Source organism: Oncorhynchus gorbuscha, linkage group LG08, assembly GCF_021184085.1.
Source record: "Oncorhynchus gorbuscha isolate QuinsamMale2020 ecotype Even-year linkage group LG08, OgorEven_v1.0, whole genome shotgun sequence".
Taxonomy (NCBI): domain Eukaryota; kingdom Metazoa; phylum Chordata; class Actinopteri; order Salmoniformes; family Salmonidae; genus Oncorhynchus; species Oncorhynchus gorbuscha.
In genome coordinates this window covers 29,513,628-29,540,975 of record NC_060180.1, presented here as the reverse complement: position 1 = coordinate 29,540,975, position 27,348 = coordinate 29,513,628, and the positions used below count along the sequence as shown (strand labels likewise).

Genomic DNA, 27,348 nt, shown 5'->3' with positions numbered 1-27,348 from the left:
AGTGATATTTCATAGAAATCTAGAAAACCTGGACAGCTACTTTAAAGGTTGACTTTGGGCAAAAACTCAAATATTGTCTTTAAACTGTAAAATTCATCAATGCACCATCATACTAGGTGATTTAATGCAATGCAATATATATATATATATATAGATATTTGGCTACAGAAATGCCATTTCTTACCGCTTTCTACAGCTTCCGTCCAAAAAAAAATCCTGAAAAATGTCAACACATACTGGAGGAGTTACTGTTTAGCTACATTGGCTAGCTTAGCTAACAAATGTCAGTCGCATGACCAAATGACAACAATAAACCACGAAATGCAAGCCCATTTCTGCTTGAAAATTGAGAAAGAGGAAGAGTTGGACCTTTTTTGTGCCCAAAGTCAACTGTATATGCAAATGTCCTACAATTCCACACATTTTGCCATTGCTTATGACATGTTCATATGCTATATGGGGTACCCCTGACCAAAAACTATTCTACATGGACATGTCCCACCCATCCCCCCTGGTAATTTTGCCTATGACAAAGAAATGTGTGCTCTAATCTATTCCAAGGCTGAACATAAGTTTCAAGTTTGGGGAAGTTTACAAGTTATCCTTCAACCTCTACCGATCTGCGTGCCAGTTATGATTTGCATATGTGCATTTTTCATGTAAGAGATTCATTTGAATAATGTTTTAGTTTCTCAAAATCATTGTCACATGGTTAATAATACTAATTGGAATTAAAATGATAAAATCTAAAAGTTAAAATTCCACTAATCTCTGTCATATGTACACATGGATTCACAGTTAGCCATTGGCGGCTAAAGAAATGAGCGCATGGAATGAAGAGAGCCTGTGCCAGGGGTCTCCAACCTGTTCTAGCATGAGAGCTACTTTAAAAAAATGAAACATGTCCTGAGCTAATTATTTTTCTAGCTTTCAAATAGGCATATTCTCCTCCTCTCCCCTGCAACTCTTCCCAAGGTCCTTAAATGTGCAAGAAAGTAGTACACTGTTCTGTCAATATACCTGGTAAAATAATGGTTAATAAAAACTTGTTTTTTTCCCCAAAAATCGGCTTTATTTTTCACTCTTAAAATTACGATTGTTCACAGAGAAACAAAATTTGATGTTCTGAGCCCATGTCAATACTTCAGACACATTTCTTTAGGTCTTCTGTAGCTCAGTTGGTAGAGCATGGCGCTTGTAACGCCAGGGTAGTGGGTTCGATCCCCGGGACCACCCATACGTAGAATGTATGCACACATGACTGTAAGTCACTTTGGATAAAAGCGTCTGCTAAATGGCATATATAAAACTAAGTCCCCTTTTAATTGCGCATCTGGCCCTTTAATTGCGCCACTGAGGAATTTCTGCACATACTGTCAGAAACGGTTTCAGGGAAGCGCATCTGCGTGCTCGTCGCCCACACCAGCGTCTTGACCTGACAACAGAGTGCCCCATGGTGGCGGTGGGGTTTTGGTATGGGCAGGCATAAACTACGGACAACAAATAATTGCATTTTATCGACGGCAATTTGAATGCACAGAAATACTGTAACGAGATCATGAGGCCTATTTTTGTAAGATATATATATATATCCCGTCTTGTGAAATCCATAGATTATGGCCTAATTAATTAATTTCAATTGACTGAATTTCTTATGAACTATAAATCAGTCAAATCTTTGAAATGGTTGCGTTTATATTTTTGTTCAGTGTAGATACAAATGATATACTTACCATACACTTCTGCCAGGTAAGCCTACTTTGCAATTAACATTAAATTTAAAAGGTTTTGGGGAAAGTATTTTTTAAACTCACAAGATGTTTATCACATCAACTGGCTACACATGGAGTGATTTACAAAAGTGCCCCCCACACAGACAGACAGGAGCAATATTGCTTCTACACCTGCATTGCTTGCTGTTTGGGGTTTTAGGCTGGGTTTCTGTACAGCACTTTGAGATATCAGCTGATGTACGAAGGGCTATATAAATACATTTGATTTGATTGCTGGAAATTGGCAGATATTGTGTTAGGTTTGGATTTTTAAGCCAATAGTGTCTAACCAGGAGTGGGATAATGTCAATGTTGATTAGATATTAGCTGGGCGCTTGCTGTGTAATAGGGCCTACTTGTGAGATTTTTTTAATGACAGTTTTCGGTGAAACACGTGAAAATTGCATGTACTTTCAGAATTGTTTGGCGAACTACTCATAGGTGAGCTACGCGGTCGACCTGTTGGAAACCCCTGGCCAATGTAGAAACAGGCATATAACTTCCACTGTGAACTAAGTGAAAATACAGAAAGCTGACATATAAACGCATTCGTCGCTCTACTCCATCGGTCTTGCCTCCTTTTCCATCTGCCTTGACTTGAGCTATGAAGTGCATTGTAGCCTATCAAATCAATCAACTGGCTCCGGCCCAATGACTGTTTATATATATATGAAGGTCCATCCCGAAGCGGTTGCCAGCGAACTTGCAACATTGTATCAACTAGCATATTCCGGGCCCTCGGTTTCCTGCACCAGTGAGCTCCGGACAAACACAGCTGATTTTGCACAAAGGGAAATGTGTTCAGGTATTTTATGACATTACCACTGGATATTGGTATCCTCAGAGCATTACATGTTGCTCTTTCACACCAAGGCCTGGTTATTATCAAGGGGGAGAGTGTTGGAAAGATTTTGTAAATACTATGTGGAACTATCGTCATTAAAAAAAAGGACTTCACTTGACTTACTGTGTGAGGCGAAGAAACAATTACTTAGAAGCGCATCTTATTAGTGGTGCCGAGATAAGTCAAATCAAACATCCCCAAATGGGCACTTACCTAAATTTGCACGCAGCAGACCAGTTAGTCTACTTCTATAGGTGCTCAGGCGCAAGCGTTCCGTTAACATTAAGATGACAGAAAATACACTCATTGCTCACATGGAGCGCTCCAACCAAAATGCAATAAAACATTTTTAAAGGAAGGTACAAAATAAACAAACTTGTTTCTCACAAGTGTAACAGGTTGTGAACTCTGCAAAAGTTTCCACTCTGAGAACGGCAAATGACTGTAGGACTAATTAATTTAAGTATTAACATAACTGAATGTAACGAAATGACGCGATTAACGGTCCATTTACTACTGGTCACAGGTAATGGGGAATTGATCAAAATAAACAATGGCAAACCATTAACACAAAACAATGACTGCACAGCATTAATGTCTTGCTACATGTTTGTAAAAAAAACATTACTCCGATAAAAATTCACAAGTCCCGACATTGGCAGACAAATGTCAAATTCTCGCTGAAGCGTCTAGCCACTTCATAATTTGAAATTTGTCAAGCTGTGAAGGGCTCATCAGGATGAATCATTAGTACACTGCAAATTGACCGCAAGAATCCCAAACATATATACTAAACCTCGATTACATTGGGATAAAAATCACATGCCTCTATTTATGCGTGTGATTACTTGGTTACAGATTTTCTAAATTAAAATAATTGAGCTGATTTCCTGGTGATTTTTCTTCTCAAACAACTAACATTATATTTAAAAAGTGGGTTAACTGCCTTGTTCAGGAGCAGAACGACAGATTTTTACCTTGTCAGCTCCGGGTTTCGACGAAGCAACTTTTCAGGACGGCTAATCAGGAGGACTGACAATCGAATTTATTCGTCTCGACTGCCGCTGTGCGACATAAGTCATCAATTGGGGCAACATGTCAATATCAATTATTTATATACACACCTTTGGTCCGTATAGCCTCTCCCGGAAGTAAAATGACTAATTTTCAGCACTGAGTCTAACGTAGAGGAGAAGCGTCTGGGCTAAACTCGCGACAGAGAACATTGTCTCCGTTCAATTGTTAGCTTCCGGATGAATTAAACCTTCTTCGCCTAGGTATCATGGCCAGAGATAACACATTTCTCACGGGTGACATGCGATCCTAAGAAAGTGAGTATATAAATGGAATGTATTACTTTGTGCATGGTAGCTAGCAGCATACAGCGCTACTCTCTCTTCAAGCTTGCTGCTGGTAGCTCACGACACTGGTCAAGTGCCTGTGGTCCTTTCAACTGATGTTCTCTTTTGAGGAAAAGCTTAAATGTATATGACTCCTATTCAATCATATTGTTTGGCTATCTTAAAATAGCAATTTGTCCGTCGTGTCATAAAACATTGAAGCTTGATAATTGCTACTGCGCTGGCAGATGGTTTATAACAAATGGGGGGAATGGACAGTGAGTGACAGAGGTATGTTCATGGAAAGTTGCGGTGAAAATGCGCAACAATGTGCTAGACAGAACGTCTGGATAGGATTCCAACAATGTAGCTAACTCCATTCTTTCAAAGCTGTCATTATGGGCTGTGTCGCTCTCACTATTGTGTTCCGCCCTGCTCATATCCCTTGATTGGAATGCAGAAGAGCAAGAGTAGAGTTGCCATAAAATGACGTGTCATAATTCTATATATATAAATAAATAAAGCAGTAGTCCTAGCAGTTTGTGGCCCAATCCCAGATCTACAGGGGTCCCCAATTACATTCAGCTGTGGGCCGATTATATATATATATATATATATATAATTTCTTTCTTGAGCAGATGGTTGGTGTGCCAGAACATAGTTATTTGTACACAGCAAATTCACCGTAGGAATTCCAAACAGATAGTATTTGACATAATCAGATAAATTGTATAGATTTGTTTTTATATTTTTTTACTAAACTTCGGTGCCAAATAAAACCACCAGTTTGGCCAGTGTGCTTGGGCAATCCTGGTCTAGACCCTACGCGAGGGCTCTCCAACCCTGTTCCTGGAGAGCTACCTTCCTGTAGGTTTTTGCTCCATCCCCAGTTGTAACTAACCTTATTCAGCTCATCAACCAGTTAATTATTAGGGTTGGGGTGAACCTACAGGACGGTAACTCTCCAGGAAGCGGGTTGGGAGCCCTGCCCAACGTCCTATGCACTTGTGGAGATCTGCAATGATTTCACAGGTGTAATCAATTTGGTAATAGTTCCAATTTGCCCTCTAATAGGCTAGGTGGAAGTTTTTATCATATTGCTTAGATCAAATTATCTCAGAACTCCGCAAGTGTGTAGGGTCTAGGGGGATTGATTTGGGATTGGGCCAGTGACTTGAGTAATGTTCCCCCATTGTTTTGGGAACTGAGCAAATTTCAGGTCTGCTGAGTGCAAACTTGAACATTGTGAAAATTCTGTGCAACTTCTGGCGCGGGTTTATTGTATATACTGAGGCTGTACCCACAGTGGCCGTTTGATCATAATGTAGGCCTATCTGAGTGGCCTACCATTAAAAACAATGGAGAAAATGCATCACAGAACGGCTATTTCCATGTTAAAATGTTATGTCATTCAGCCTATAGTAGCAGCCAATGTGTGGTGTAAAATGTAGACCTACATTCCGTGAGAATTTTTGGAAAAAATGCAGGGCTTCACATGAACCATTTTATTCCCTTGTCCTTCAGACAAGGTGGTGACTGGAAATGTGTTTGACGCAGGAAACAACTTACGAAAATAAAGTTAATTATTATTTCCATACCATCATTAGAGAATCAGACATTATCATACCCTCTGCCTAATGGCTACTTAGCTCATTCAATCATGTCTCAAAATACAACAATGCCTCTTTTTAAGACCGAAAAAAAATATTTACCTGACTCTTTTCAAAGGCTAGGTTTTGTGCTCTTGTAGGAAGCAACCACTCTCCCATTGCTGACTAGAAATGAGCAATAACTGGTCTAATAACTCACTTACTAGCAAAGAATATAACAAATGTTCTCTCGCTTTGATCCCAAAAGAAGCGCATCTACTCATGCTGCAAACACAGTCCAGGTCAAAGGAATAATCTAATCCTAAACTGGAATTACGGGTAGGATGAACGGCCGGCAGACTCAATTTCTCTGTCGCAAATCCACCCTTTCCCGTTAATCCCAGGGACCCAGGGGGAAATTGGAATATATCCCAATGTCATAATCGTCCAGAGCCCAGAAAAGTAGGTCTTACAAAGCGGAACCATTGCTTACACCATGTGGTCTTTGTAGCTCTGTGTATTGTTCAGGCCTGTGTGTCTTCGGTGGTGGTTGTGGCAGGGGGTGCGGTCGGACGTCAGCCGGGTTTCCACTAGATAACACAGCCACAAAGTAAAAATGGTTTTTCTTAACACATTAAAACAAAAATGTACTTTTTGGACTTGATTTATGGCTTGGGTAAGGCATAATGTTACCAGTGTGGTTTAAGCTTAGGTTTTGAAATCTGATTTTAAGAAATTCTAGAAATAGGTGGAGTTTATGACTTTGTTGGTGTGTTAACTAGTTACGACCATGTGACAGAATTTTAGAGGGCCCTCATCTTGGCAGGGAAGAGATAAATAAAACAAATCTTGCAATTCTATACATTTTGTCATGGCTAATGCTGTATTCTTTAAACATGACAAAATCAATACTGCTAAATTAATGTTTTTGGAATTTTCAATTAGAGGCCGAACGATTATGATTTTTCAATGCGGATATCGATTATTGGAGTACCAAAATAGTAAATACCGATTAATCGGCCGATTTTTAAATAAAACATTTATTTAAAAAATAATAATAATAAAATGTTGTTTTTATTTTGATAATTTTTTAAAATTGTACATTTTATATATTTTTATTTATTTATTGTTTATTTATACAATGGGGCAAAAAAGTATTTAGTCAGCCACCAATTGTGCAAGTTCTCCCACTTAAAAAGATGAGAGGCCTGTAATTTTCATCATAGGTACACTTAAACTATGACAGACAAAATGAGAAATAAAATCCAGAAAATCACATTGTAGGATTTTTAATGAATTTATTTGAAAATTATGGTGGAAAATAAGTATTTGGTCACCTACAAACAAGCAAGATTTATGGCTCTCATAGACTTGTAACTCCTTCTTCAAGAGGCTCCTCTGTCCTCCACTCATTACCTGTATTAATGGCACCTGTTTGAACTTGTTATCAGTATAAAAGACACCTGTCCACAACCTCAAACAGTCACGCTCCAAACTCCACTATGGCCCCTACCTGTGCTCGAACCAGGAACACATCGACCACAGCCAACCCTCGAAGCATTGTTACTCATCGCTCCACAAAATCCTCGGCCCTTACAAAGCAAGGGGAACAACTACTCCAAGTCTCAGAGCAATTGACATTTGAAACGTTATTAGCGCGCTCCCCGCTAACTAGTTAGCCATTTCACATCGGTTATACCAGCCTAATCTCGGGAGTTGATAGGCTTGAAGTCATAAACAGCGAAGAGCTGCTGGCAAAACGCACTAAAGTGCTGTTTGAATGAATGCTTACGAGCCTGCTGCTGCCTACCACCGCTCAGTCAGACTGCTCTGTCAAATATCAAATCATTGACTTAATTATAACATAACACACAGAAATATGAGCCTTAGGACCTTAATATGGTGAAATCCGGAAACTATCATTATGAAATTAAAACGTTTATTCTTTCAGTGAATTACGGAACCGTTCCGTATTTTATCTAATGGGTGGCATCCATAAGTCTAAATATTCCTGTTACATTGCACAACCTTCAATGTTATGTCATAATTACGTAAAATTCTGGCAAATTTAGTTCGCAACGAGCCAGGCGGCCCAAACTGTTGCATATACCCTGACTCTGCGTGCAATGAACGCAAGAAAAGTCACACAATTTCCCTAGTTTAATATTGTCTGCTAAAATGAATTTCTTTTAACTAAATATGCAGGTTAAAAAATAAATACTTTTGTGTATTGATTTTAAGAAAGGCATTGATGTTTATGGGTATGTACATTCGTGCAATGATGGTGCTTTTTTCACAAATGCGCTTTTGTTAAATCATCCCCCGTTTGGCGAAGTTGGCTGTCTTTGTTACTCGTAATCCAAACCGGCTGCTCGCGTGCGTTATCTTGCATAAATGTATTTGGTCCCCCTACACCAAACACGATCACGACATGCAGGTTAAAATATCAAAACAAACTCTGAACCAATCACATTAATTTGGGGACAGGTCGAAAAGCATTAAACATGTATGGCAATAAGAGCTAGTTAGCTTGCACTTGCTAGCTAATTTGTCCTATTTAGCTAGCTTGCTGTTGCCAGCTAATTTGTTCTGGGATATAAACATTGAGTTGTTATTTTACCTGAAATGCACAAGGTCTTCTACCCAGACAATTAATCCACACATAAAACGGCCAACCACGACGGATTACCACGATGACCGGCAAAACAGTATGTCTTTCAGTCATCCACGTGGGTATAACCAATGAGGAGATGAGAGAGGCAGGACTTGCAGCGCAATCTGCGTCAGAAATAGAAAGGAGTTCTATTTTAGCCCATGGCATCGCAGATGCTCGTTGGTGCACGCGAGCAGTGTGCATGCAATAATTGAATAACATGGATTTCTAAATATACATCGAGCCAGGTGGCCCAAACTGCTGCATATACCCTGACTTTTTTGCACAGAACACAAGAGAAGTGACACAATTTCCCTAGTTAAAATAAATTCATGTTAGCAGCCAATATTAACTAAATATGCGGGTTTAAAAATATATACTTGTGTATTGATTTTAAGAAAGGCTTTGATGTTTATGGTTAGGTACACATTGGTGCAACGACAGTGCTTTTTTCGCGAATGCGCTTGTTAAATCACCCGTTTGGCGAAGTAGGCTATGATTCAATGATAAATTAACAGGCACCGCATTGATTATATGCAACGCAGGACATGCTAGATAAACCAGTAATATTATCAACCATGTGTAGTTAACTAGTGATTATGTTAAGATTGATTGTTTATTTATAAGATGCATTTAATGCTAGCTAGCACCTTACCGTGGCTCCTTGCTGCACTCTCATAACAGGAAGTCAGCCTGCCACGCAGTCTCCTCATGGAGTGCAATGTAATCGGCCATGATCGGTGTCCAAAAATGCAGATTACCGATTTGTTGTGAAAACTTGAAATCGGCCCCAATTAATCGGCCATTCTGATTAATCGGTCAACCTGTATTTTAAATTCTCCGACCATCTAGATTTTATTTTGGTGATTGTTACTTTTCAAAGGTTCTAAAAATATGGGTCCATTATCTTTTCTACATACGGTGCCTTTGGAAAGTATTCCTACACCTTGTTTTATTCTACATTATTTTGTTGTTGCAGCCTGAATTCAAAAGGTATACATTTCTCCCTCATTTACACACAATACCTTTATAATGACAAAGTGAAAACATGTTTTTAGAAATCAAATTTGATTTGTCACGTGCCGAATACAACAGGTGAAATACTTACCTAACAAGCCCTTAACCAACAATTCAGTTTAAAGATAATGGAGAATTAAGAGATAACAAATAATTAAAGAGCAGCAGTAAATAATAATAATAGAGGGGATATATGTATGTAATGGTATTTTTTTATTTTTTTATTTCACCTTTATTTAAACAGGTAGGCTAGTTGAGAACAAGTTCTCATTTGCAACTGTGACCTGGCCAAGATAAAGCATAGCAGTGTGAACAGACAACAACACAGATTTACACTTGGAGTAAACAATAAACAAGTCAATAACATAGTAGGAAAAAATTATCTATATACTTTGTGTGCAAAAGGCATGATGAGCTAGTTAATAAATGGGCCATAGGAGTGAATAATGTCAATTTAGCAGATTAACACTGGAGTGATAAATGATCAGATGAACATGTGCAGGTAGAGATACTGGTGTGCAAAAGAGCAGAAAAGTAAATAAAATAAAAACAGTATGGGGATGAGGTAGGTAAATCGGGTGGGCTATATACCGATGGACTATGTACAGCTGCAGCGATCGGTTAGCTGCTCAGATAGCAGATGTTTAAAGTTGGTGAGGGAGATAAAAGTCTCCAACTTCAGAGATTATTGCAATTCGTTCCAGTCGCAGGCAACAGAGAACTGGAAGGAAAGGCGGCCAAATAAGGTTTTGGCTTTAGGGATGATCAGTGAGATACACCTGCTGGAGCGCGTGCTATGGGTGGGTGTTGCCATCTCGACCAGTGAACTTAGATAAGGTGGAGCTTTACCTAGCATAGACTTGTAGATGACCTGGAGACAGTGGGTCTGGCGACAAACATGTAGCGAGGGCCAGCCGACTAGAGCATACAGGTCGCAGTGGTGGGTGGTATAAGGTGCTTTAGTAGCAAAATGGATGGCACTGTGATAAACTGCATCCTGTTTGCTGAGTAGAGTATTGGAAGCTATTTTGTAGATGACATCGCCGAAGTCGAGGATTGGTAGGATAGTCAGTTTTACGAGGGTAAGTTTTGCGGCGTGAGTGAAGGAGGCTTTGTTGCGAAATAGAAAGCCGACTCTAGATTTGATTTTGGATTGGAGATGTTTGATATGAGTCTGGAAGGAGAGTTTGCAGTCTAGCCAGACACCTCGGTACTTATAGATGTCCACATATTCTAGGTCGGAACCATCCAGGGTGGTGATGCTAGTCGGGCGTGCGGGTGCAGGCAGCGAACGGTTGAAAAGCATGCATTTGGTTTTACTAGCGTTTAAGAGCAGTTGGAGGCCACGGAAGGAGTGTTGTATGGCATTGAAGCTCATTTGGAGGTTCGATAGCACAGTGTCCAAGGAAGGGCCAGAAGTATACAGAATGGTGTCGTTTGCGTAGAGGTGGATCAGGGAATCGCCCGCAGCAAGAGAAACATGATTGATATATACAGAGAAAAGAGTCGGCCTGAGAATTGAACCCTGTGGTACCCCCATAGAGACTGCCAGAGGACCGGACAACATGCCCTCCCATTTGACACACTGAACTCTGTCTGCAAAGTAGTTGGTGAACCAGGCAAGGCAGAGGTAATATGTACATGTAGGAGTTATTAAAGTGACTATGCATAGATAAGAGTAGCAGCAGCGTAGAAGAGGGGGGAATGCAAATAGTCTGGATAGCCATTTGATTAGATGTTCAGGAATATTATGGCTTGGGGTAGAAGCTGTTCAGAAGCCTCTTGGACCTAGACTTGCCTAGAATGTATTGGAATTAATGGAAATATATGCAAAGTTAATACCATTTAAATGTAATGTTTTTTTGCATTGGATATATTTATCATGTGGAGACAAACATAAACCTTTTACCTCATCATAAGTAGACATAATTGAAAATGATTAAATCCTTCCAATAGAAATAAGAATTAAAATGTTTTTTTTGTTACGTATTGAACTTTAATTAAATGAGTTTATTCTTCACGTGGTGATTTCACTGAACAACAAAAGAAAGGTAATATTTGAATGATCCCCAATGATCCATCGCATCTGCCAAAAAATGTTTTCAACATAGATCTGTAAAACGATAGTCTATAAACTAAAGCTTTGGTTGTCTTCCTCTCAGGCTTCCAAGTCTTCTCCCTGGACATCCTTTATGTCCACCTCCTGAACATCAGACTCTGAGGTCTCATCCTCACTGTCACTTTCCAACCTGGTTGAGGATGCCTTGTTGTCAGGCCCAAAAAGCCTCAAACTTGCCAGAATGGCCACCAATTTTTCAGCCTGTGTGTGTGTTCCTAAACAAGGACCAATTGCACTCTGAGGCTGCTGATGTTGATGGGATTTGTAGGATGATGGAAGCAACACGGGTAAGAGCCTCAGATCTACAAAGACCCTTCCACCAGGTAGCTGATGAGATATGGCAGTCGTGCCAACATATTGCATCTCCATTCTAAAGTCCTTGCTTGGAAGTGTACTTCGCCAGACTGCCAAGAACCTTGCCCTCATCCAGGCCAAAGTGGCGAGACACGGTAGTGATGACACCATAGGTCTTGTTGATCTCTGCACCAGTCCGGATGCTCTTACAGCATACTTGGGATCCAACATGTACGCTGCGTATGGGCTTCAGGCAGAAGTCTTCACGCTTTTTGATGTATTTCAGAACTGCAGTTTCCTCAACCGTGAAGTGGGCAGGGCAGTAAGGATTTCTTCTCTTATATCTGCAAGCAGAGTCTGAATATCAGACAGGATAGCATTGTCTCTCTCAATCCGTGCAATGGCTACTGCTATAGGTTTCAGGCTGCTTACCGCTCTCTCCCAAAATACATCATCCAGGAGGATCCTCTTGATGGGGCTGTCCATATCGGCAGACTGTGATATGGCCATTTCTTGGAGAGACTCCTTTCCCTCCAGGAGACTGTCAAACATGATGACAACACCACCCCAACGGGTGATGCTGGGCAGCTTCAATGTGGTGCTCTAATTCTCACTTTGCCTGGTGAGGTAGATTGCTGCTATAACTTTATGACCCTTCACATACCCAACCATTTCTTTGGCTCTCTTGTAGTGTATCCATTGTTTTCAGTGACATGATGTCATTGAGGAGCAGATTCAATGCATGAGCAGCACAGCCAATGGGTGTGATGTGAGGGTAGAACTCCTCCGCTTTAGACCAAGCAGCCTTCACGTGCGCAGTATTGTCTGTCACCATTGCAAATTCTTTCTGTGGTCCAAGGTCATTGACTGCCTTCAGCTCATTTGCAATGTAGAGACCGGTGTGTAATGTCTGTTGTCCCTTGTGTCTCTGCTCTTGTAGAATACTGGTTGAGGGGTGGAGACAATGTTCTTTTGATGTTTTTCAGAGTCAGTAGAAATACCTCTTCAGTGTCCTAAGTTTTCATAACTGTGACTTTAATTGCCTACCGTCTGTAAGCTGATAGTGTCTTAACGACCGTTCCACAGGTGCATGTTCATTAATTGTTTATGGTTCATTGAACAAGCATGGGAAACAGTGTTTAAACACTTTACAATGAAGATCTGTGAAGTTATTTGGATTTTTACAAATTATCTTTGAAAGACAGGGACCTGAAAAAGGGGCCTTACTTTTTTTGCTGCGTTTAGATGTTCCTTTTGTACAGGTGTGAAAGGGCAGTGTGGGGTGCAATAGAGATTGCATCATCTGTTGGGGTGGTATGCAAATTTGAGTGAGTCTAGGGTTTCTGGGATAATGGTGTTTATGTAAGCCATGACCAGACTTTCAAATCATTTCATGGCTACAGACGTGAGTGCTACGGGACGGTAGACATTTAGGCAGGTTACCTTAGTGTTCTTGGGCACAGGGACTATGGTGGTCTGCTTGAAACATGTTGCTATTACAGACTCAGACAGGGAGAGGTTTAAAAATGTCAGTGAAGACACTTGCCAGTTCGTCAGCGTGTGCTCGGAGTACACGTCCAGGTAATCTGTCTGGCCCTGCGGCTTTGTGAATGTTGACCTGTTTAAAGGTCTTACTCACATCGGCTGCGGAGAGCATGATGACACAGTCATCCGGAACAGCTGATGCTCTCATGCATGTTTCATTGTTACTTGCCTCGAAGCAAGCATAGAAGTTATTTAGCTCGTCTGGTAGGCTCGTGTCACTGCGACACTCTCGGCTGTGCTTCCCTTTTGTATTCTGTAATAGTTTGCAAGCCCTGCCACATCCAATGAGTGTCAGAGCCGGTGTTGTACGATTCGATCTTAGTCCTGTATTGACGATTTGCCTGTTTGCTGGTTTGTCAGAGGGCATAGTGTGATTTCTTATAAGCTTCCGGGTTAGAGTACCGCTCCTTGAAATCAGCAGCTCTACCCTTTAGCTCAGTACAAATGCTGCCTGTAATCCATGGCTTCTGGTTGGGGTCTGGTACGTACAGTCACTGTGGGGATGATGTCATCAGTGGACTTATTTATGAAGCCAGGGACTGTACTACTCAATGTCATCGGAAGAATCACGGAGCATATTCCAGTCTGTGCTAGTAGAACAGTCCTGTAGTTTAGCTTCTGCTTCATCTGACCACTTTAAAAAATAAAATTAATCGACCGAGTCACTGGTGCTTCCTACTTTAATTTTTGCTTGTAAGCAGGAATCAGGAGGATATAATTATGGTCTGATTTGCCAAATGGAGGGAGAGCTTTGTACGCGTCTCTGTGTGGAGTAAAGGTGGTATCGAGTTTTGTTTTTCCCCCTCTGGTTGCACATTTAACATGCTGATAGAAAGTAGGGAAACTTTAATCAGTTTTAACTGCATTAAAGTCCACGGCCACTAGGAGCGCCGCATCTGGATGAGGGTTTTCCTGTTTGCTTATGGCGGTATACAGCTCATTGAGTATGGTTTTAGTGCCCTCACCGGTCTGTGGTATGTAGACAGCTATGAAAAATACAGATGACAACTTTCTAGGTAGATCGTGTGGTCTACAGCGTATCATGAGATGCAAAACCTCGAGACTTCCGTATATATCGTGCACCAACTGTTTACAAATATACATAGGTCGCCACTCTGTGTCTTACCAGAGGCTGCTGTTCTATCCTGCCGAAAGAGTGTATAACCCGCCAACTGTATGTTAATGTCGTCGTTTAGCCATGACTCGGTGAAACATAAGATATTACAGTTTTTAATGTCCCGTTGGTAGGATATACGTGCTAATGTATTGCTTTTATACACATGTCAGCTTAACTCTATTCCATTTATTTTGATTAAAAAACTACTTGCAGATGACCAGCATACCCATAACATGATGCAGCCACCACCATGCTTGAAAATATGTAGTGGTAGGTACTCGGTTGTGTTGGATTTGCCTCAAACATAACACTTTGTATTCAGGACACAAAGTGAATTTATTAGCCAATTTTCTTTAGTGCCTTGCAAATAAGATGCATGTTTTAAATGCATGCTTCCTCTTCACTCTGTAATTTAGGTTAGTATTGTGGAGTAACTACAATGTTGATCCATCCTCTGTTTTCCTTGTCACAGCCATTAAACTCTGTAACTGTTTTAAAGTCACAATTGGCCTCATGGTGAATCCCTTAGTGGTTTCCATCCTGTATCTTTGTAGTGACTGGGTGTACTGATACACCTTCCGAAGTGTAATTAATAACTTCACCTTGCTCAAAGGGATTTTCAGTGTCCGCTTTTTATTTTATTTTTACCCAATTACCAATAGGTGCGCTTTTCGAGGTATTGGGAAAATCTCATTCGACCTGAATTCCTCACTCCTCCCTAACTCGTCCACATATGGAGTCATTCAATTTCCAATAATCCCTCATGTGGATCAATGATCTCTCACACCACCTAGAAAATATATTGACTTGAACAGGGAAGAGAGAAGAAAATGAGAGGAAAATGCATGTTTAATAATTTCACACCAACCTTGGTGAGAATGAGATTTGGGCAAGAACTGTCCATCTGTTCTAAGCCAATGTGATGCTAGTCTCCATGCCAGTCTCCTTCTTCCTCGGGTGTCAAAACGAGATGCAGACTGAGCCTTGTACGTAATTAATTGTACTGTATCACCCAGAAAGCCATATGTATTCATGCACTTTAAAATTAGGATTCTGATGACATGGTGAAACAAAATCCATACTATCAATGTCAGCCCAAGCTACCATCTAGTGCGTTCTCCACCTTCCTCTCAGAGGACAATAAAAGATTAGGTTTCCTGGGAGGAAATCCTCCCTCGACTCTATAGATTTGAGCAGTGCACCCTCCCCTCACTTGGCGCTCTCTTCTCTCCTTTCCGGATCATACTTAAAACAATTGATAAATTATCTAATAGTATGATAAAACTGCAGAATTTCGATAACTGCTCCGCGAAGAAACAGCCTCGGGGAAACATTTCAAAGAGAGATGAGGACAGCCCATCTTCTCCTGGAAGAGAAAGTGTGCATTTTCTTAGTATTATTCTAAATCTTAATTATCAACTAGTTTTAATTACAAACAAAACACGTCCTCCCTCCAGTCATTAAACGTTTGTTTTAATCCATCCCAATGTTTATGTAGCCTGTACTACCCTTAGACACGGCGGCATTTCTGGCCACTGAGTCTAACGATTTACTCCCGTATATGACTGGTCTCTCTTTCCACCATGATTTCCCGTAACCACCACACTACAATTCCCTTCATGTGTCCATGAACAAATAGTTCAATAGGTCATTTTAGGTTTGGCAACCCCAATGCTGGCGCATGACACAATTGCTTTTTCAAAACAAACAATTACTCACAATATTAACTCCACTCTAATTTCTCGTGACCCCTCCCCCTCCTCCCCTTTCGTCAATTCTATAAACATATGTCAGAATAAGTCGGAATAAAGCGTCTCACGAGATTGCTACCCCCCCCCAAGGTTGTCTGAGCTTGCATGGAGTGTTTGGCTTTTTTAGAATCCATTCCCCTGGCATTTCGCATCTTCCAATCCCAAAATTGGTTCCCCATCCATCACTATCCGAGTATTGTTACTGGTCCTGGTCGATTCTGCCTCTGTTACCCTGCTGAATGTAATAATTTTCCCTGTCGTAAATTTGACCTGTTTCATGCCCCGTTACACTCACTCTTCCAATGACCAACGGCCCCACACCTAAAACAATGCTCTGACGCTCTGTACCTTGCGATAAAGTCATTGCTCTTTCCTCCCTGTTTCTTTGTCCGTGGCCGTGCAGTTGCGATAGGATGCTCTCAATTGTGCATCTGTAAAAGTTTGACGGTTTTTGGGTTGAAGAGGCACTGTTGCGCCTTCACCACACTGTCTGTGTAGGTGGACCATTTCAGTTGGTCAGTGATGTGTACACAGAGGAAATGAAAACTTTCCACCTTCTCCACTGCTGTCTTGTCGATGTGGATAGGGGAGTGCTTCCTCTGCTGTTTCCTGAAGTCCACGATCATCTCCTTTTGTTTTGTTGACATTGAGTGAGGTTGTTTTCCTGACACCACACTCCCAGAGCCCTCAACTCCTCCCTGTAGTCTGTCTTGTCGTTGTTGATAATCAAGCCTACTACTGTTGTGCCATCTGCAAACTTGATGATTGAGTTGGAGGCGTGCGTGGCCACACAGTCATGGGTGAACATGGAGTACAGGAGGGGGCTGAGCACTCACCCTTATGGGGCCCAAGTGTTGAGGATCAGCGACGTGGTGTCGATTCTTATCTTCATCACCTGGGGGCGGTCCGGACCCAGGGCCTCAAGCTTAATGATGAGCTTGGAGGGTACTATGGTGTTGAATGCTGAGCTGAATGAACAGTCAATGAACAGCGTTCTTATATAGGTATTCCTGTTGTCCAGATGGGATAGGGCAGTGTGCGTGTGATGAAGATTCGCATCGTCTGTGGACCTATTGGGGCGGTAAGAAAATTGAAGTGGATCTAGGTTGACTCTCCAGTTCCACTATAAATCGTGGCGAATCCTGCCGACAACTGTTAGTTTTTCACTCTGTCAGAACCTAACGGACAACTAGTCAAAGCTCAAACCAAGTTTTTTTTAAACTACTGGATCCGTTGCCCTTCTCTTCATAGTATAAATGAGATTTAACAATAACATGTTTTAACAGAATGTAAACTTTCTGCACTCCCCTTTCTCACTCAGTAGATTTCCATCCACTGTTCTAATAGTGTAAGATATTTCAAGTAAAAAGTTTGAATCCAACAAGTGTGTATTATTTACTGTATTTATACATGGGATATCACTTTACAACAATACATTTTCCAAAATCACTGGAGGATGTCTCCAGTTTACAGAGGTTTTTTATTTATTTAAGCATCGTGAAAAATGGTAGAATAATCCCTTGTAAACATTCATCTGTGTGTGTTTCAGGAGAAGAATGCGGCTGAGCCCCACCTTCCTGCTGCAGCGCTGGCTGTGGTTGTGTGTGAGCGCCAGACAGTGGCACTGCAGAAATGGCAACAACTGCAGACTACCGCTGTGTGCGAGGCAGATATGGGCCTACCTCAGACTGATGGTCGACTCCCTCTATTACAACACCCTCACCAACTCTGACGTCGTCATGGACTCACTGATGGAACCCATCTTATGGATGGTGGACCTACTCACCCGCAGGTTTGGGGCGGTAAGTGTGTGTGTGTGTCAGTTGCACAGATGTTCATGCTCATGAAATAATTTCTCACTCATTTACCCGCTCTCTATTTCTCCAGGTGTTTGTATGTCTGTTAGTGATACTGACCACTTCTATCCTGCTGGTAGTCTATGTGGTTATGCTGCCCGTGATCTTCGACAAGTACTCTCCATCCTGGATAGCCTGGCACATGAGTTACGGACACTGGAACCTTGTCATGATCGTCTTCCACTATTATAAAGCTACCAATACTGCCCCAGGATGCCCCCCTACGGTACACACACACACACACACACACACACACACACACACACACACACACACACACACACACACACACACACACACACACACACACACACACACACACACACACACACACACACACACACACACACACACACACACACACACACACACACACACACACTTGCCTTGCTGTAATCCATCATATCTGATGATAACTTCCAATTCTGACTTAACAATTAATTATTTGGTGGCTGTAGAGTCCAATCTGAGATGCACAAACTTAATTGCAGGTGGGGCATGTGCAGTCTGTGTTGGGAGGGAGGGGGGCAGTCATGGTTGTCATGTCTCCTGAGCTGTTTTTTCCTGTCTCTTTGTGCTCCTCTCCTCCTGCCCCTGTACACCGCTCTGTCAGAGGTACCGCCAGGTGGAACGGTCGGCGCCAGCATCCACCAGGCCTGTGGGTTTGACGTTGCACTTCTTCCGTGACGCTTTCAGCTGGTCCTCGTAGAGCTTCAGACTGGCAGCCAAGAAGTAGCTTGATCTTCCATGGCAAGCGCTCACGAGACATTCTAATGACAAGACCGAGCCAGCGCAGTTGGTGTTGGGTGGCCGTGGCGTCCCAACTCTTGCATTTGGTCTTTCTGTGTGGGGCACATGGTTGCCCCAGTTGATTCCCAGTATGCACTGTAGGCATCCTGTGGAATTGCTCGAGCTGCTTGTTGTGGCGACTTTAGGTGACCCAGGCTTCACAGCTGTAAAGAACTGTGGTAATGCAGACGGCTTGATAGACCGTGACTTTGGTGTGCAGGTGGAGATCCCAGTTTTGGAAGACAGAGTTTCCCGACGGCAGTGAAGGCTTGCTTGATCCTTTTTTGAATTTCTGGGTCAATGCTGAAGTCCTTCGGGAGGATGCTGCCCAGGTATTTGAATGACAGGGATATTGCCAGTGATTTGTGTTCAATGGTGAAGAAGGGCATGGTGGATGGAGGGCTGGATCTCCATTGGCAGACCACCTCTGTCTTGTTGACAGTCCCATCCTGCTGTTGACCTTCACAGCCGTTTTACAAGGATGGACTGAAGGTCTTCCGGAGTGTGAGCCACAAGCACAGTCATCAACATACTGCAGCTCAAGAACCTGGTCTGTCAACCTTGGTGGTTGCTTGGAGCCTCCTGATGTTGAATAGGTTTTCACCAGCCTGAAGTCCACCGCAACCCCGCTGCTGTCCTCAAGCTCCTCGTGGAGAAGCTGGGTGACACATATGAGGAAGATGTACAGGTGTCAGCACGCACCCTTGTCTCACACCAATGCGTACTACCAAGGGCACTGACTCCCGCCCTCCTATGGAACTGGCAAAGGATGTTGACTAATTTTAGAATGCCCCATAGTTGTTCCCGGCTCTGTGTCGAAGGCCTTAGAGGGTGACAAAGGCCATGAAAAGGTCCTGATGTTCATGGCCTCTTCTGCTGGAGCTGCCGTGCCATGAATATCATGTCAACCATGCTCCTTTTCTTTTGGAAGATGCATTGTGATTCTGGCAGCGTATCCTTGGCCAGGACCTTGCCGGGCAACAGACAGAAGGGATAACCCCCGGCTGTTGCTGCAGATATTGCCACTGTATTCTCACCTGGAGTTTAGCCAGTATCATACAGTAATCTGTCCAGTATTCTGCACCCCTCATGACACGTATCAGCAGGACGTCATTGGTATCAAAACGTCTTACTATGACGTAGTTGATCAGGTGCCAGTGTTTTGAAGTGTCCAATAGATTTCTATTGTTTTTCTGATGGAACAGGGTTTTAGTGATGATGAGATCATGCTCGGCACATGGTCAGTAGTCTCGTGCTGTTCTCATTGACCTGGCCAACACCATGCGTACTAGAGGTCGACCGATTTATGATTTTTCAACGCCGATACCGATTATTGGAGGCCCAAAAAAGCCAAAACCGATTAATCGGCCGATTTAATAAAAATATATAAAAAAATATATATATATATTTATTTTTTATTCATAATAATGACAATTACAACAATACTGAATGAACACGTATTTTAACTTAATATAATACATCAATAAAATCAATTTAGCCTCAAATAAATAATGAAAAATGTTCAATTTGGTTTAAATAATGTTGGAGAAGAAAGTGTTGGAGAAGAAAGTAATAGAAAGTAAAAGTGCAGTATGTGCCATGTAAAAAAAAGCTAAGGTTTAGGTTCCTTGCTCAGAACATGACAACATATGAAATCTGGTGGTTCCTTTTAACATAAGTCTTCAATATTCCCAGGTAAGAAGTTTTCGGTTGTAGTTATTATAGGAATTTTAGGACTATTTCTCTCTATACCATTTGTATTTCATATACCTTTGACTATTGGATGTTCTTATAGGCACTTTAGTATTGCCAGTGTAACAGTTTAGCTTCCGTCCCTCTCCTCGCCCCTACCTGGGCTTAAACCAGGAACACATCGACAACAGCCACCCTCGAAGCAGCGTTACCCATGCAGAGCAAGGGGAACAACTACTCCACGTCTCAGAGCGAATGACGTTTGAAACGCTATTAGCGCACACCCTGCTAAATAGCTAGCCATTTCACATCGGTTACACCAGCCTAATCTCGGGAGTTGATAGGCTAGAAGTCATAAACAGCTCAATGCTTGAAGCATTGCGAAGAGCTGCTGGCAAAACGCACTAAAGTGCTGTTTGAATGAATGCTTACGAGCCTGCTGCTGCTTACCATCGCTCAGTCAGACTGCTATATCAAATCATAGACTTAATTATAACATCATAACGCACAGAAATACGAGCCTTTGGTCATTAATATGGTTGAATCCGGAAACTATCATTTCGAAAACAAAACGGTTATTCTTTCGGTGAAATACGGAACCGTTCTGTATTTTATCTAACGGGTGGCATCCATAAGTCTAAATATTCCTGTTACATTGCACAACCTTCCTGTTATATCATAATTACATAAAGTTCTGGCAAATTAGTTCACAACGAGCCAGGCGGCCCAAACTGTTGCATATACCCTGACTCTGCATGCAATGAACGCAAGAGAAGTGACACAATTTCACCTGGTTAATATTGCCTGCTATCCTGGATTTCTTTTAGCTACATATGCAGGTTTAAAAATATATACTTCTGTGTATTGATTTTAAGAAAGGCATTGATGTTTGGCATATATTATTATTATTATTATTATTATTATGTTTATGGTTAGGTACAGTCGTGCAACGATTGTGCTTTTTTTGCAAATGCGCTTTTGTTAAATCATCCCCTGTTTGGCAAAGTTGGCTGTCTTTGTTAGGAAGAAATAGTCTTCACAAAGTTCGCAATGAGCCAGGCTGCCCAAACTGCTGCATATACCCTGACTCTGTTGCAAGAAAAGTGAAACAATTTACCTAGTTAAAAGACATTCTTGTTAGCAGGCAATATTAACTAAATATGCAGGTTTCAAAATATATACTTGTCTATTGATTGTAAGAAAGGCATTGATGTTTTTGTTTAGGTACACATTGGGGCAACGACACTCCTTTTTCGCGAATGTGCACCGCATCAATTATATGCAACGCAGGACAGGTTAGATAACTACACATGGTTGATGATATTACTAGTTTAACCTGTGATTGTGATATTGATTGATTGTTTTTTTTGTAAGATAAGTTTAATGCTTGCTAGCAACTTACCTTGGCTTCTTACTGCATTCGCGTAACAGGCAGGGTCCTCATGGAGTGCACTGTAAGGCAGGTGGTTAGAGCAGTAGACTAGTTAACCTTAAGGTTGCAAGATTGAATCCCGAGCTGACAAGGTAAAAATCTGTCATTCTGCCCCTGAACAAGGCAGTTAACCTACCGTTCATTGAAAATAAGAATGTGTTCTTAACTGACTTGCCTAGTTAAATAAAGGTGTACATTTTTTTTTATCGGCCAAATCGGTGTCCAAAAATACAGATTTCCGATTGTTACGTAAACTTGAAACCAGCCCTAGTTTATCGGCCTTTCCGATTAATCGGTTGACCTCTAACGAGTACCCAGCACTCCCCTCCATATTCTTGTTCTTCTTGTTTGTCCTACCCTAGCGTTTAAGTCACCCAGCAAAAAAAGCTTGTCATTCCTGGGGATGCGGTAAAGGGCCTCATCTAGTGACTGGTAGAAGCAGTCATTTGCCTCATTTTTAGATGGTAATGTTGTTGCTTTGTTGCGTATGCACTGAGAAGAGTGGCATAGCGCGTCTTGGCTAGGAGGATATGGAGAGTCATGAGCCTTTCACTTATGCCGACAAGTGTTTTTGGTGAGACTGAGTAAGAGGCTGGTCGTAATTGCCAGTCCCACATGTGCTGATGTTGTCCATCCAGAGGGTAACCTTTCCAGAAGAAGGTTTAACTTTCTCCCTCTTTCAGGGACACTTCATCCAGGAACCTGAATTCACTCAGGGCAATAATGTCAATGTTGTAGTGCCTTAGTTCTGCAGAAATCAGTGGTCTATTGTTGTCATAGTCCAAAAGAGTTCTGATGTTCCATGATGCCAGTTTCAGGGGAATTATATTTTTGACCGCTGAGTGGAACTGCCGATAGGTGCGATAGCCTATCCAGGAAGAAGCGAGTGGGCACTTTTTAGGCCACATATTCTAGGCCTCTCCCCTGTTGGGGTGAGCAGTGTGGCTCCTAAATAGGGCAGCTCAGTCACATGTCCTGTCGAGAGCAGCTGCCACTGAAGTCCCAACTGCTGGCGTCCATAATAGCCCTGTGCCACTGGCGTGCAGGGGTCTGATTAAGGTCTCCCAGTGCATTCACCCCTGTCCCCCGTCATCAAACACCCCAATGCAGCCAGGCTTTAGTCCAGTTTCCGGTTGATGCTATCACTAAGGTCAGAAATGGATACCGGTGCAAAGGAGGTTATGTTAGTGTCGCTGAGGGTACGCAATCTCCAACTGCACTACTTCCCTGTGGGAAGGTGTATTCCAGTGACAAGGGAGGAAACTCAGGACAACCAGCATATTCCACTGCAGGAGGCTGCCTGGTCCCCAGTCTGTCGGCGTCTGCCAACCGCGCGCCACCAGCAGGCTGCTTTTCTCTCCGGGTGTGCGCCCCGGGACTTTGTCGTACCAGACTAACCCACAAGGCAGTGGGGCAGTGGTTGATGGCTGCCAGGGCGTGTCCACACAGCGGAGGGCCTGTACAGACTCCTTTCTGGGACCCACTGCTGCTCAGAGAATCCTTGCCGGGTTAGCCTTGAGTTTCAAGACAACCAGTTAACGTGTGCTGCCACTAGGAGGTCCGACAGCAGTCTTGGTCATGGAGAGACTTTGTACCGACAAGGGGGGACTTGTGCACGAAGCTCCCCACAAGGGCTAGCTGGCGGTAGCAAGCTGTAAGCGAGAGTATGGAGGCACTACTGTACTAGATGCGTCACATGCACCCTGCAGTTTACCACACACACACACACACACACACACACACACACACACACACACACACACACACACACACACACACACACACACACACACACACACACACACACACACACACACACACACACACACACACACACACACACACACACACACACACACACACACACACACACAGGCATAATAGAGATCTCTGTGTTGTGTTTATTCCAGATGAAAAATTCCATTCCATTTGTGTCCATGTGCAAGAAGTGTATCATCCCCAAACCAGCCAGAACTCACCACTGTGCCATCTGCAACACGTAAGGCAAACTTTGGTTACCTTTAACCATAGATCTAGGATCGGATGTCCCTATCATAACCATTAGGGGAATTAAATAGCTGACGGTAAATGCTAATTCTATCTAGTCGATGAGAACTCATAACCCTGGTATAGTAGCGTTGTAGATGTCTAACTTTAACATGACAGCTTCTACTTCACAGGTGCATTTTGAAAATGGACCATCATTGTCGTATCCTTTTAAATGGAGTTGGAGAGTAGAGATTGGTTGGTAGTGTCACGTTATCAGGGATGGTTGACACCATTTAGATTGTCTACCATAGCTGCATCTTTTATAAGCAAGTCTGTTATGCACAAAAAAATGAAGATTTATTGCGCAATATTTTTGAGGATGGGTGTTTTGAGTTTTTTGTTTCCTCCTTAACTCTGGTTCCCCCCAGCGTGGCTGAATAACTGTGTCGGCCATTTTAACCAGCGCTACTTCTTCTGCTTCTGTGTCTCCATGACTCTGGGCTGTGTCTACTGCAGCATCAGTGGCCGGAACCTTTTCCTGGATGCTTATAGTGCTTATAGTGCTATAGAGGTACACACAGACTCTTTGAGGGAGACCTGGGTCTGCTGGGCTTCTATTATTGAGAGGGTCATGGTCTACTTTAACCGTCTCTGTGTTCAATTTTAACTCTTGAAGTGTTTCTTCTGTTTGTTTAACTCTTGGTGGTCTGGGGGGGTGTTTTTGTGTTATCCTGAGAGCGCTTCAAACACATGGACAAATCAGGTGTCCCGGTGACAGGGAAGGTGCAACTCATAGGCATCTTACCGCCTGTGCAGGTAGTACACACACACACACACACAGACACAGACACAGACACAGACACAGACACAGACACAGACACAGACACAGACACAGACACAGACACAGACACAGACACAGACACAGACACACACACACACACAGACACACACACACGCACACAAACTGCCCCTCTCACTTCATTGGCCTCTCCTGGTTACTTTCTTGTTCTTTAGTGGTGGTGGTTGAATTACTTTCTAAAGGGTGACGTTTTTGATCTTGTATTATGCATACTCCTAAAACAGATGACTTAAGCACAACCCTGGGTCCCGACTAGGATATGTTTTCCCATTTAGGTGTTTGTATGACCTCTGTCTGTTGTCAATCAGAGCACCTACCAGACTCCTCCCTTAACGTTCAGAGACGAGATGTTCCACAAGAGTGTCATTTACATGTGGGTGTTAACCAGGTGAGATGTACTTCACAAGATTACTGTTATTATTACTGTATTTTAGTTCATATTTACACAGTGATATTTTAAAAAAAAAGACATATTTTAATAGTTCCAAGTTAAAAGCACATTATTTCCCAATGGTGTTAGAAGCTCCGCCCCACAGTACTGTGTGTGTGTTGTCATTGGCTGTTTAGCAATAAAAAAACAACTGTGACTGGTCATTTTAGCGTGGTGGCTGTATCTCTTGGGGGGCTAACTATCTGGCACGCAGTGCTGATATCCCGAGGAGAGACCAGCATAGAGAGGCACCTCAACAACAAGGAGGCCAAACGGATGCGGAAATGTGGCAAGGTACACACACACACACACACACACACACACACACACACACACACACACACACACACACACACACACACACACACACACACACACACACACACACACACACACACACACACACACACACACACACACACACACACACACCTTGCCTTACAGTTGGCGGACACAAGCTATTCAAACTGTTCTCCTATTCCTCCCAGGTGTACAAGAACTCATTTAACTATGGCAGACTGAACAACTGGAAAGTCTTCTTAGGTGTGGAGAAGAAAAGGTTAGATAGATGCTTCTCACCAGGCTGTGTGACAATCTATTGATCTGCACAGATATTTAACACGCACATTATGTGACTGTTGTGGTCAGAAATAAAATACTATTACTGAGTATTGTATTTAGTTGTGGTAATGTCTGCCTCTCTTCTCTCTCTCCAGTCATTGGCTGACTCGAGTCATCCTGCCCTCTGGACATGTCCCCATCGGGAACGGCCTGACCTGGGACATCTATCCATTCAGAAAAGACATGATGCCCGTCTGAGCCAAATACAAAATAACTGAATTGAGACTTCTACAAAATGAGGAAACACCTGATGTCTGTCTGATCACTGACCCCACAGACTCTGTCCACACAGAACTACATCTCCCAGCGGCCCCTGCTCCCTACATATACTGATGTCACATGACCAGGTTTTGGAGACGAGCGAATACTGGGAGGACAACAGGGAAGAGATGGGGAAAGTTTGCTGCTCCAAAGTGAAACAACCCTACAACATGTTTCAACCCTGGTCCTGGCACAGGGCTTGTGTAATAAAGGCCAACCACACTCCAGAACTTGTAATGATGTGGGGATGAACTGTTTCATAATGTTTTCAGACTGTACTACAGTATGAGTCGTCATATTACCCATAAGACCTAGAGGTCAAACAGGGAAATTATTCCAATTATTTTTTTCCACCATTCACTTTTCCCATAGGTTTAAAAACAAAACAAAAAAAACAACTCTTAAATTAAGGGCTGGGTTTAGTTTTGATAACCGTGTAAATCTTTCTAGGAGAAGGTGACTTATCAATATATTTGCCTGTATTTACCCCACCCCCCCAAAAAAGAAAGAAACGAAGCGCTACTGTGACTATCATAAAGAACTACAAATGCCATGATGATCAGGATGAGACTACCCAATCAAGGGAAAGGTAAGAATCTCGGGATCAACTATCTAATGTCAGCTAAATGTAATGAATACATTGGCACCATTTCTTTAGATGGACAATTCTGTCAACTGTGCAAGTTTTCAATTGACAGAATACCTGTTAGCAAAGGTGTTAGCTAGAGATGACATGCAGGGATTTGTAGTCTTTCATGATGTCTACTTTGATGCTAATTACTTTTTTAATTTAATTCACCTTGTCAGAGATTAATATGGTTATCAAAACGTCACACCAGGCTAATTAAGCCCTAGACAACCGCGTGTGGGGAGTTCCTTACTAATCAATGAACTTAACTCATCAAGTACAAGGGAGGTACTTGATGAGCGATATGTTTGCGATATTTCATTTCCTTAAAACAACAATAAATGTGGATCTCGGCTTTAATCTATTTTTAACATTGTCTTAAGGAGCACATTCAAAACCATAAAACATGTTTTCCCATCTTGACATTAACATTGAGAAAAATCACTGAAAAGGGGTTGACGGTAATGGTTAACGATGTCATAAATCAGCCATAACTCCCCCTGCTACCGGGAGAATGGAATCAAGGGAGAGGCGATTGAAAGCAAGCTTCACAAAACATTCAAACTTGTTTACCAATGAGTAACGGGGTTAGCGTGTTATGCTCGACGCACTCTGTCTTCTACCCCAAAACACCGTATGTTTGTACAGTAGGACAGTTACATGCAATGTTACATTTGTTGACCCTGGAGTTATGTTATGTTCTGTATTGTTCAGTTGTATGATATTTTTTTTTAAAGCGGTCGACTCTGA

General features: G+C 42.3%; 1 protein-coding gene and 1 long non-coding RNA gene across 4 annotated transcripts in view; one reads left to right on the top strand and one right to left on the bottom strand.

Annotated features, from left to right (window-relative positions):
- LOC124041466 overlaps positions 1-4,018 on the bottom strand; it is an 11,303-nt gene extending 7,285 nt beyond the window's left edge. For 2 of the 3 annotated variants that reach the window (XR_006839950.1, XR_006839948.1), the window contains exon 1: positions 3,594-3,694. This is a non-coding gene — a long non-coding RNA (uncharacterized LOC124041466). Of the gene's footprint in view, positions 1-3,593; positions 3,695-3,740 lie in introns of those variants that run through there. The other variant, XR_006839949.1, reaches the window with a different exon arrangement.
- LOC124041465 (palmitoyltransferase ZDHHC16A-like) lies at positions 3,642-27,348 on the top strand. The gene is made up of 10 exons (XM_046359071.1): positions 3,642-3,947; positions 17,591-17,843; positions 17,929-18,123; positions 23,721-23,809; positions 23,991-24,019; positions 24,228-24,370; positions 24,967-25,046; positions 25,259-25,382; positions 25,577-25,647; positions 25,805-27,348. Exons 2-10 carry the CDS (start codon positions 17,598-17,600, stop codon positions 25,905-25,907), a joined length of 1,080 nt encoding a protein of 359 aa, XP_046215027.1. The 5' UTR covers positions 3,642-3,947; positions 17,591-17,597; the 3' UTR covers positions 25,908-27,348.